This window comes from Triticum aestivum, chromosome 1A (genome assembly GCF_018294505.1).
Source record: "Triticum aestivum cultivar Chinese Spring chromosome 1A, IWGSC CS RefSeq v2.1, whole genome shotgun sequence".
NCBI classification, from domain to species: domain Eukaryota; kingdom Viridiplantae; phylum Streptophyta; class Magnoliopsida; order Poales; family Poaceae; genus Triticum; species Triticum aestivum.
The window spans coordinates 576,498,669-576,511,181 of record NC_057794.1 but is presented as its reverse complement, the minus strand read 5'-3'; the positions used below and the strand labels follow the sequence as shown (position 1 = coordinate 576,511,181).

The following is a 12,513-nucleotide window of genomic DNA, read 5'->3' as shown; positions in this document are numbered from 1 at the left end:
AATGCAGGATTGGAAGTGCCGGCGAAAGCCGTGTCGTAGCACTGGCAACACTATGAGCATCCAGTTGCAGCACCGAGTCAACGCCCAGGGCTGGTTTGCAGCACTGATAGTCACCGATGATCAACGCGTCGTAGTGTTGATATCGTCGACGTGTGTGTGGACTTGGGTAGCAGGCCATGTCGGACAGAGCTTGGACAGCAGGCCATGGCGACATGTGCCAGGACGAAAAGGGTATAGAGCTATGCGGAAAATTTGAGTGGTTGTCGGCGCTCGAAAGACAAACTTGAAGAGGAAGCACCAACATCCGCCGAAACGTCTTACCTGTGAGGATTAAAATCCTAACTTATAAACTACTAACCGAAGCAGAGGCACCGGGATTTCCTCTCCGCCACCGGTCAATGCAGAGGCACCGGGATTCCCTCTCCGCCACCGGTCAATGGAGCGGCAGGCAGAGAGGAGAGGACTCCACGGGCTCACAAATAAAGCCTCGATGGGAGCAAATCATATTTGATCCCATTCAAAATCACAATGTTTTGGTGCATGGATCTTGAATTCTTATGCGTGGTGTGCACGCGGTAGGTGACACGGTCGGAATCAAAAGGAATAAATTATTCCGACGTGCTCCGCGTGCGTTGGCGCATCTGGAAGCGCTTTATTTACAGGCAATGAGTCGGTGCCTTTGCAAGAGCAAGATAGCACAACGACCACGTTACGTACTAGTGTCCATACTCTTCTCATCAATATTATCAATGGCGACGGCACCTGGTGCTTCGCTGCTCGGCCCCATCCCTTTTGTTAGAACTAATCTTGTTATTGATGAGTCATGCATGTAGTTCAAGCTGCGGCAGGTGTGCACGTCAGAGTTGTGCTTCACGTGTACACATATGCAAAGCTAATATATTTAGTTAGTTCCATGCATAGATTAGTTAGTGCCTTAGTGCATGCATGGGTGTTAGTTGGGTAGCTGCATGGGTCGTACTAGATAATGGAGAGAATCCAGGGATAAGTTAGCTGGATGTGCTCGTACGTGGTATGGCGGCCGAGTGTGGCGGCTGGGGTAGTGCGTGCATGTAGCTAGGAAGTTGGTTAGTGGGTTAGTGGCGTGAGTTTTGCATGGCTTGAGTGCCTACCTTCTTATATATATATTGCACTGAGTAAATGGAAAAGAAGAGAGAGGGCTGAGGAAAATGTAGTCACGGTGTGTCACTAAGGAAGTGCCTCACGGCAAAGCTAGTTGGGCTTCTTCCTTGGTGCGTGTGTGTAGAGTTTCTTGTGTGTGTGTGTTCTTGTGTTCTTGAGAGAAACCTCAAAAGAGTTGTGTAAGGCAGCTTGAGGTAGAAGGAGCGGCGCTGCAACGCGAGGCGGCGCCAACACCTTTCGCGGACGTTGAAGTTGACTCAGGCTTGGTCTCCGGTGTGCCGGTGCAGCTTGCGGAGGAGAACGCCGACGCCGACCTTGTGTCCGCCCTGCCGAGCGCGCCGAGGCCCAACAATGGCCTGCCGAACCTCCGTTTCTACGAGGGGTTCTGGCTGCCGGAGTGGCCTGTCCCGGCGGCCGTCGCCCTACAGCGCCGCTTCGAGCCCCGCCGGGACGACGTCATCGTTGCCAGCTTCCCCAAGTGCGGAACCACGTGGGTCAACGCGCTGACGTTCGCCACCATGGCGCGGCGCGCCTACCCCTCCGTCGGCGCTGGGCACCCGCTGCTACGCCTCAACCCGCACCAGTGCATCCCTTTCTTGGAGGGCCTATTCGTTAGCCGGCGCGGGGAGGCCAAGCTCGAGGCGCTACCTTCCCCGCGCGTCATGAACACGCACATGCCGCTGGCCATGATACCGCGAGCCGCCGCGCCCGGCGGGGGCGGGTGCAAGGTCGCGTACGTCTGCAGGCAGCCCAAGGACATGGTGGTCTCGCGGTGGCACTTCCACCGGCGGCTGCATCCCGAGCTGGCGTTCGCCGACGTCTTCGGGGCCGTGTGCAGCGGCGTGGTGGCGTACGGACCAGCGAAAACATGTTTTAGAGTCTATGCATCCGGGTACTTCTTATTCAACCACTCATTCCTGCATCACGATTTGTGCAAATAATTTTCTCTTTTTTTATTAATTTCTCTCATATAGAACATGTATTTGTGCTTCAACTTTGCAGCACAACAAAGCTTTCTATGTAGAATGTGGGATAAAACTTACATATTTTTTGGTCCAACATAAATATACAAAATGAGATTTATTTGATTAAAAATATCTTATTTTTCATATTTATATCGGACAAAAAAATCTAAAAGTTTTATCTCACATTCTAGTTACAAAGTTATGTTGTACTGCAAAGTTTGAAGTTCAAGACATGTTTTATATGAGAGGAACAAAAAAGAGAAAATTTCATGTAATAAGGTAGTTGTGTAGCACAGATCTCAAAGCAACATTGTAGTGCTAGGTGTTAGTGTTGGGGAGCATAGTAATTTCAAAAAAAATTCTACGCACACGCAAGATCATGATGATGCATAGCAACGAGAGGGGAGAGTGTGATCTACGTACCCTTGTAGATCAACAACGAAAGCGTTTGGTTGATGTAGTCGTACGTCTCCACGGCCCGACCGATCAAGCACCGAAACTACGGCACCTCCGAGTTGTAGCACACGTTCAGCTCGATGACGATCCCCGGACTCCGATCCAGCAAAGTGTCGGGGAAGAGTTCCGTCAGCACGACGGCGTGGTGACAATCTTGATGTACTACCGTCGCAGGGCTTCGCCTAAGCACCGCTACAATATTATTGAGGACTATGGTGGAAGGGGGCACCGCACACGGCTAAGAATATGATCACGTGGATCAACTTGTGTGTCTAGGGGTGCCCTCTACCCCCGTATATAAAGGATCTAGGGGAGGAGGCCGGCCGGCCCTCTATGGCGCGCCAAGGAGGAGTCCTCCTCCTAGTAGGAGTAGGACTCCTACTAGGAGGGCGAAAGAAGTGGGGAGGGAGAGGGAAAAGGGGGGGCGCCGCCCCCCTCTCCTAGTCCAATTCGGACCAGGGGGAGGAGGCGCGCAGCCCACCTCTGGCAGCCCCTCTCTCTCTCCACTAAGGCCCATATGGCCCATTACTTCTCCCGGGGGGGTTCCGGTAACCCTCCGGCTCTCCGGTTTTCTCCGAAATCACACGGAACACTTCCGGTGTCCGAATATAGCTGTCCAATATATCAATCTTTATGTCTCGACCATTTCGAGACTCCTCGTCATGTCCGTGATCACATCCGGGACTCTGAACTAACATCGGTACATCAAAACTCATAAACTCATAATATAACTGTCATCGAAACCTTAAGCGTGCGGACCCTACGGGTTCGAGAACAATGTAGACATGACCGAGACACGTCTCCGATCAATAACCAATAGCGGAACCTGGATGCTCATATTGGCTCCTACATATTCTATGAAGATCTTTATCGGTCAGACCGCATAACAACATACGTCGTTCCCTTTGTCATCGGTATGTTACTTGCCCGAGATTCGATCGTCGGTATCTCAATACCTAGTTCAATCTCGTTACCGGCAAGTCTTTTTACTCGTTCTGTAATACATCATCCTGCAACTAACTTATTAGTTGCAATGCTTGCAAGGCTTAAGTGATGTGCATTACCGAGAGGGCCCAGAGATACCTCTCCGACAATCGGAGTGACAAATCCTAATCTCGAAATACGCCAACCCAACATGTACCTTTGGAGACACCTGTAGAGCTCCTTTATAATCACCCAGTTACGTTGTGACGTTTGGCAGCACACAAAGTGTTCCTCTGGCAAACGGGAGTTGCATAATCTCATAGTCATAGGAACATGTATAAGTCATGAAGAAAGCAATAGCAACATACTAAACGATCGGGTGCTAAGCTAATGGAATGGGTCATGTCAATCAGATCATTCACCTAATGATGTGATCTCGTTAATCAAATAATAACTCCTTGTTCATGGTTAGGAAACATAACCATCTTTGATTAACGAGCTAGTCAAGTAGAGGCATACTAGTGACACTCTGTTTGTCTATGTATTCACACATGTATTATGTTTCCGGTTAATACAATTCTAGCATGAATAATAAACATTTATCATGATATAAGGAAATAAATAATAACTTTATTATTGCCTCTAGGGCATATTTCCTTTAGTTAGTACTAATCCTGCTGCATGTAGTTAGTTGGTTAGTGAATTGACTAGTCATGCGTGCATGCATTAGATGGATAAGTAGATGTGTGTGAGTTAGCTAGCTGGCCGAAGCGTCGTGCGTGCTGGCCGAACGGATCGCTAGCATGAAGGCTAAGTGTGCGTGGGTGCATGCACGGTGAAGACTTGGGCGTTGCGTAGCTGCTGCACTACAAAGCCGGCTGGGCTGTTCATGTTTGTAGAGAGCGCGGGTGTGTGTGTCAAGGTGTTGTAGCGATGTAGCCTGGGGTGAACGAGTTCGTGCTTGTGGAATACAATGTCGTTCGTGCGGCAGGCGGAGTACGTGCTCCGGGAAACACCTGTGTCCAGCATCCTTCTTCCTCCTTCATCTTCTTCTTCATTGTGTTAGAGAGAGAACGAGCGGGAGGTGCAGCGAGAGAGAGGCAAGGCGAGACCGCGGCGGCAACAACAATTGGTATCAGAGCTTGGTGTCTTGGGCGTGCTTGCCGTGTCGGAGGCGTGGCGGCGGTGGCGGTGTTCGCCGGCGGCTGCGCGGTGAAGCTCCGGGCCGTGTGTCAGTCTATGGAGGCGCGCGGTGCGGCGAGGAGGCCGCGGTGGCCGCGGCGGATACGGCATGCGCGGCCGACATGGAGGCATCGGCCGCGGCGCGCGGCGAGTGCGTGGCGACAGCGACGCATGGTGAGTCCGCGGCTGTGCGGTGTGATGCCGTGTGCGCGAAGAGCACGGTGGTCGCGGAGATGAGGAGGTTGCGGAGGACCTGCGTGGTGGCACAGAGGTCGCGGCGGCTCGGCGCGACAACCATGGAGGCGCGTGGCACGGAGCCGCGGCGGCCCCGGCGGACCTGCGCGGTGGCACGGCGTGGCGGCATGGAGGTGTTGCGCTGCGGTTGAGGCCGAGGCGGTGCAGGGCAATAAGACGCGGCGGCGAGCCGGGCGCGACCGGTACGTGTTATGGGTGCGCACTGGACGCGTCGGGCGCGCCGGGACCGCGGGCGCGCATATAAGCGTGCAGTTGACGTTGGGAGGAGGCGTATATCACCGTGGTGCTCGAGTCCGTGCTCGAGTTCGGCTACATCCTTCCGGCGTTTGTCACTGGCGGCTGCCATGGCGGACGCGGAGGCCACACGCGGTGAGCGTCTGGTGCTGTCGGGCTCGTCGGGCGTGTCGGATGCGCGCGGGACATGCGGGACGCACTGGTGCGGTCAGGCTCGTCGGATGCGAGCGGTACGTGCGGGGCGCGGAGGGACGCCAGGCATATGTCACCGGCGAAGATGGAGCTCGACGTATGTAGTCGGGGTCACGGCAAGTCAAGATTAGAAGGAAAAATGTTAGTACTAATCTTGCTGCATGTAGTTAGTTGGTTAGTGAATTGACTAGTCATGCGTGCATGCATTAGATGGATAAGTAGATGTGTGTGAGTTAGCTAGCTGGCCGAAGCGTCGTGCGTGCTGGCCGAACGGATCGCTAGCATGAAGGCTAAGTGTGCGTGGGTGCATGCACGGTGAAGACTTAGGCGTTGCGTAGTTGCTGCACTACAAAGCCGGCTGGGCTGTTCATGTTTGTAGAGAGCGCGGGTGTGTGCATCAAGGTGTTGTAGCGATGTAGCCTGGGGTGAACGAGTTCGTGCTCGTGGAATACAACGCCGTTCGTGCGGCGGGCGGAGTACGTGCTCCGGGAAACACCTGTGTCCAGCATCCTTCTTCCTCCTTCATCTTCTTCTTCATTGTGTCAGAGAGAGAACGAGCGGGAGGTGCAGTGAGAGAGAGGCAAGGCGAGACCGCGGCAACAACAAATAGTGAGGCTCGGGTGCATAAGCTCACAAAATCTGCATTCTACGGACCAGTGTGGGACCACATGCTCGGCTACTGGAGCGACAGCACGGCGAGGCCTGACAGCATGCTCTTCTTGCGGTACGAGGAGCTGCTGCGTGACCCCGCCGAGCATGTCAGGGCGCTGGCGCGGTTCGTGGGGCTGCCTTTCTCCGGCGCCGAGGAGGATGCCGGCGCCGTCCACGACATCGTCAAGCTCTACAGCTCCGGCCGCCTCAAGAACCTGGAGGCCAACAAAACGGGCCACGTGAATCCCATCCTCCAGATCCCGCGCGGCGCGCTATTCAGGAAGGGCGCGGCCAGTGACTGGGCGCTATCGGTAACTCAAAGTCGCTTCAGGTTCAACGCTCGTGTCGTCCCCTCCCCCCCCCCCCCCCCCCGCGGGCGACACGGGCGAAACCCTAGCCGCCACACCAACTCCCCCTCCCCAGATCTCCCCTCCCCCCGCCGCCGCCAGCAAGCGCCGTCGGGCAAAGCCCGCGCGACGTCGGCGGCGGCAGGGCATTCCTTCTTCTCGCGAGGTCAGGCAGCGCGGGGCTACTTGGCTGAGGAGAGGCGTGGGGGCGCGACGGCCGCGGCATGCAGACGCCGTTTGGTGCGGCGCGCGAGGCGAGAAGGCATGGCGGGCGCGACGGGCGTGATGGCCGCGGCGCGCGAGGCGAGCAGGCGTGGCGGGCGCGGCCTGCAGGCGCTGGCGGACGCGGCGGCCGCGGCGAGCAGGCGCGGGGGGCACGGCCTGCGGGCACGACTTGCGGGCGCGACGGGCGCGTCGGCCGCGGCGCGCGAGGCGAGCAGGCGCGTCGGCCGCGGCGCGCGAGGCGAGCAGGCGCGGCCTGCGGGCGCTGGCGGATGCGACGGGCACGACGAGCGCAACGCGCGCGGGGGCGTGGCGTGCTGGTGCGGGCGCGGGGGGCGCGGCATGCAGTGCGGGCGCCAGGATGCGAGCTCAGGCGCGTGGGTGCTTCGGGGTGGCCGGGGCAGTCCCTTCGCAGATCTGGCGCGTTTCGCGCGTCCTGCGGAGGTGCCTGCCTCGCTGCGATTGTGACAGTCGCTGGATCTCGTTGCCCGGGTTGAGTTGGTGGTGGCGGTGCGGTGGGGGTCGGCGGATGCGGGTGGGCTCTCCTTCAAGCATGTTCACGCCCATCTCCTGGAGTAGCGGCGCCGTACAGCGGCTGTAGCGCAGAGGAGGTTCTCAAGCACACCAATTCCGGCTCAGCTGGTCTTGTCCTTGCGCGCGGCGGTGCGGACGCAGTCAGTTTGTTTTGGTGTCCGTCCAGTCACGGCGCGCGGCGGTGCTGCCGGCCAGCTCCGGTTCTAACTCGGCTCTTCCTGTGCACTGCGGTGTGGTTCCTCGCCCAGATCTGCACATGGAGGCTGAGGATGGCCGGATCTGGTTTGGCGCCCAGGCCTGCACGCGGCGGGGCGGCCCAGCCAGGTTGGCTCGTGTTCGTCAAGTTTCTGCGTGCGGCGGTGACAAGTCTGTTCCTGGTAGTGTGTGCATGGCCTTTTTCTTCACGTCAGCTCTGGTTGACCTCGGATCCATGTGTGTTGGTGGAAGACTCGGCTTCGGATGAAAGTCCTGCACTGTTCTGGTCAGTGCTGACGGTAACGGCACCTATGGGTGTCGTCTTCCTCCTTGGAGGTACCGCTGTGGAGCTCGTTTTGCTCTTTGTACCTCATGGCTTATGGTCTCCGGGTGAAAACCTAAGATTTGGCTAGTCCAGATCGAGGGACGGTGTTGTCTTCGATATCACTCCCTCCTTGGAGGCGTCCTCTTGGAGGCCCAGCGATGGTTCCCGATGGTGTACATGGCTTGTCGGTGGAGCTTGAGTTTGTGGTGGTGCCGGCCTTTTTTATTTCTTTTCTTTTTGCACTAGCCTTTTGATGTGCTTTCCTGCTCGGAGGGTTCTTGTAACGCTTCTTCTGATCAATGAATTTGGCAGCTCTACTATCAACGTTCAAAAAAAAGAATCACACGACGTCGGAGATGGCGCAACACCTTGACGAGATCATCGCCAACAAGCTCCATGCCTCAGGGCTCACCTTCCATGAGTGACGACTCGACTGAGAGCATATACATAGATGATACAAATTTAGAGATCTAAAACTAGATTTATAATTTACATCATCAAAAGGTGTATTTTACATCTAAAAACAAGTAACTCCAACAGATGATGTATCTTGATGATGTTAAAGTTCAACTTCAATAGATGATGCTTATTGAAGATGTAAAAAAAGGATGGTGTACCAAAATAGTTGCACCTCTCATGCGCCTCAACCCGTTCTCTCTGGATGAACTCACACTAGTAGAAAACAGGGGCTTTGATTCGGCCAGAAAAAAGCATTAATCCCGGTTGCATTATGAATCGGAAATATTAGTGTTACTAAATAATTATTATTTTTAGAACAATAGTTTCAAACTCAAACAGTGAAATTTGTGACTTCATGCTCAAGATAAACTCCTGAGGGTTAATAGGATTGACATCTTACTATTGTGAGGAAAACAACAAGTGCAAACTTGAAAACGAGGGAGAATAGAACCCGGAAGTTAAGCGTGCCCTCAGGCTAAGGGAGTGGGAGGATGGGTGACCGTCCGGGAAGTTAGATGATTTGGAATGATGAGGCCTGATTAGAGATTAACTTGAGCAGTGATGAGGGGTGATTAGAGATTAGATGTTAAAACAATTCAGAAATTTGAAAATCGGGAAAATATTTCAAAAAACAATTCAAAATATTTTTTCAAAAAAAATCCTTTAGTACCGGTTGGTGTTACCAACCGGGACTAAAGGTAGACCTCTAGGCAGCAGCCACGTGGAGGGCCTTTAGTCCTGGTTCGTATAAGAACCGGGACTAAAGGGAGGGACCTTTAGTAACGACCCTTTAGTCCCGGTTCCAGAACCGGGACTAAAGGCCCTCTAGAACCGGGATAAAAGGTTCTTTTTCTACTAGTGTCATGGCCAAACATGGAACTGCCGTGCTTCAGCTTCTTCCTCTTGTGCATCGCCACTAGCATAGCAATGTCCTCTTCTTCGGTGAAATCAAATTCCTCATCCAACAAGGAATCGTCCATGGAAAAGGAGTCGCACGAGCTCATCTACAATGGGGAAATCACAGTCAAACTACATCTTCAACCCATCGGCGGCGCCAGGGGTATTCACGTGTATTCATATGAATACCCAAGGTTTGGCCCCAAAAAATTAATACATGTCTTATTTAACGGCCCACAGCCCATAGCCCACACAGGATACCGGCTACACTCATCCCGTTCACTCGATCCAACCCCCACTCGTCCGTTCCCCAAGTCCCCAACCTAACCTAGCGACTGCGGCCAGCGGCGGTGGCGGCGGCGAGTAGCGGCCAGCGGCGACGGCCAGTACTGATTGCAAGCAGCGGCAAGCGGAGCCGCTGAACGGGCGACCAGCGGCAGGCCGGCAGCGGACCAGGTTCTATTCTCCTCTTCTCCTAGTTCTAATTCCTATGGGCTTATGCGGCGCGCTATTCAGGAAGGGCGCGGCCAGTGACTGGGCGCTATCGGTAACTCAAAGTCGCTTCAGGTTCAACGCTCGTGTCGTCCCCTCCCCCCCCCCCCCCCCCCCCGCGGGCGACACGGGCGAAACCCTAGCCGCCACACCAACTCCCCCTCCCCAGATCTCCCCTCCCCCTGCCGCCGCCAGCAAGCGCCGTCGGGCAAAGCCCGCGCGGCGTCGGCGGCGGCGGGGCATTCCTTCTTCTCGCGAGGTCAGGCAGCGCGGGGCTACTTGGCTGAGGAGAGGCGTGGGGGCGCGACGGCCGCGGCATGCAGACGCCGTTTGGTGCGGCGCGCGAGGCGAGAAGGCATGGAGGGCGCGGCTTGCAGGCGCGACGGGCGTGATGGCCGCGGCGCGCGAGGCGAGCAGGCGTGGCGGGCGCGGCCTGCGGGCGCTGGCGGACGCGGCGGCCGCGGCGAGCAGGCGCGGTGGGCACGGCCTGCGGGCACGACTTGCGGGCGCGACGGGCGCGTCGGCCGCGGCGCGCGAGGCGAGCAGGCGCGGCCTGCGGGCGCTGGCGGATGCGACGGGCACGACGAGCGCAACGCGCGCGGGGGCGTGGCGTGCTGGTGCGGGCGCGGGGGGCGCGGCACGCAGTGCGGGCGCCAGGATGCGAGCTCGGGCGCGTGGGTGCTTCGGGGTGGCCGGGGCAGTCCCTTCGCAGATCTGGCGCGTTTCGCGCGTCCTGCGGAGGTGCCTGCCTCGCTGCGACTGTGACAGTCGCTGGATCTCGTTGCCCGGGTTGAGTTGGTGGTGGCGGTGCGGTGGGGGTCGGCGGATGCGGGTGGGCTCTCCTTCAAGCATGTTCACGCCCATCTCCTGGAGTAGCGGCGCCATACAGCGGCTGTAGCGCAGAGGAGGTTCTCAAGCACACCAATTCCGGCTCAGCTGGTCTTGTCCTTGCGCGCGGCGGTGCGGACGCAGTCAGTTTGTTTTGGTGTCCGTCCAATCACGGCGCGCGGCGGTGCTGCCGGCCAGCTCCGGTTCTAACTCGGCTCTTCCTGTGCACTGCGGTGCGGTTCCTCGCCCAGATCTGCACATGGAGGCTGAGGATGGCCGGATCTGGTTTGGCGCCCAGGCCTGCACGCGGCGGGGCGGCCCAGCCAGGTTGGCTCGTGTTCGTCAAGTTTCTGCGTGCGGCGGTGACAAGTCTGTTCCTGGTAGTGTGTGCATGGCCTTTTTCTTCACGTCAACTCTGGTTGACCTCGGATCCATGTGTGTTGGTGGAAGACTCGGCTTCGGATGAAAGTCCTGCACTGTTCTGGTCAGTGCTGACGGTAACGGCACCTATGGGTGTCGTCTTCCTCCTTGGAGGTACCGCTGTGGAGCTCGTTTTGCTCTTTGTACCTCATGGCTTGTGGTCTCCAGGTGAAAACCTAAGATTTGGCTAGTCCAGATCGAGGGACGGTGTTGTCTTCGATATCACTCCCTCCTTGGAGGCGTCCTCTTGGAGGCCCAGCGATGGTTCCCGATGGTGTACATGGCTTGTCGGTGGAGCTTGAGTTTGTGGTGGTGCCGGCCTTTTTTCTTTCTTTTCTTTTTGCACTAGCCTTTTGATGTGCTTTCCTGCTCGGAGGGTTCTTGTAACGCTTCTTCTGATCAATGAATTTGGCAGCTCTACTGTCAACGTTCAAAAAAAAGAATCACACGACGTCGGAGATGGCGCAACACCTTGACGAGATCATCGCCAACAAGCTCCATGCCCCAGGGCTCACCTTCCATGAGTGACGACTCGACTGAGAGCATATACATAGATGATACAAATTTAGAGATCTAAAACTAGATTTATAATTTACATCATCAAAAGGTGTATTTTACATCTAAAAACAAGTAACTCCAACAGATGATGTATCTTGATGATGTTAAAGTTCAACTTCAATAGATGATGGTTATTGAAGATGTAAAAAAAAGGATGGTGTACCAAAATAGTTGCACCTCTCATGCGCCTCAACCCGTTCTCTCTTGATGAACTCACACTAGTAGAAAACAGGGGCTTTGATTCGGCCAGAAAAAAGCATTAATCCCGGTTGCATTACGAATCGGAAATATTAGTGTTACTAAATAATTATTATTTTTAGAACAATAGTTTCAAACTCAAACAGTGAAATTTGTGACTTCATGCTCAAGATAAACTCCTGAGGGTTAATAGGATTGACATCTTACTATTGTGAGGAAAACAACAAGTGCAAACTTGAAAACGAGGGAGAATAGAACCCGGAAGTTAAGCGTGCCCTCAGGCTAAGGGAGTGGGAGGATGGGTGACCGTCCGGGAAGTTAGATGATTTGGAATGATGAGGCCTGATTAGAGATTAAATTGAGCAGTGATGAGGGGTGATTAGAGATTAGATGTTAAAACAATTCAGAAATTTGAAAATCGGGAAAATATTTCAAAAAACAATTCAAAATATTTTTTCAAAAAAAATCCTTTAGTACCGGTTGGTGTTACCAACCGGGACTAAAGGTAGACCTCTAGGCAGCAGCCACGTGGAGGGCCTTTAGTCCTGGTTCGTATAAGAACCGGGACTAAAGGGAGGGACCTTTAGTAACGACCCTTTAGTCCCGGTTCCAGAACCGGGACTAAAGGCCCTCTAGAACCGGGATAAAAGGTTCTTTTTCTACTAGTGTCATGGCCAAACATGGAACTGTCGTGCTTCAGCTTCTTCCTCTTGTGCATCGCCACTAGCATAGCAATGTCCTCTTCTTCGGTGAAATCAAATTCCTCATCCAACAAGGAATCGTCCATGGAAAAGGAGTCGCACGAGCTCATCTACAATGGGGAAATCACAGTCAAACTACATCTTCAACCCATCGGCGGCGCCAGGGGTATTCACGTGTATTCATATGAATACCCAAGGTTTGTCCCCAAAAAATTAATACATGTCTTATTTAACGGCCCACAGCCCATAGCCCACACAGGATACCGGCTACACTCATCCCGTTCACTCGATCCAACCCCCACTCGTCCGTTCCCCAAGTCCCCAACCTAACCTAGCGA

The 12,513-nt window shown here is 54.9% G+C and overlaps 1 protein-coding gene across 1 annotated transcript; it reads left to right on the top strand.

Annotated features, from left to right (window-relative positions):
* The first annotated feature begins 749 nt into the window (after positions 1–749).
* On the top strand, positions 750–8,047 carry LOC123054230 (cytosolic sulfotransferase 5-like). Its single transcript, XM_044477989.1, has 4 exons — positions 750–794; positions 1,302–2,010; positions 6,006–6,310; positions 7,961–8,047. Exons 1-4 carry the CDS (start codon positions 750–752, stop codon positions 8,045–8,047), a joined length of 1,146 nt encoding a protein of 381 aa, XP_044333924.1.
* The last annotated feature ends 4,466 nt before the right edge of the window (positions 8,048–12,513 follow it).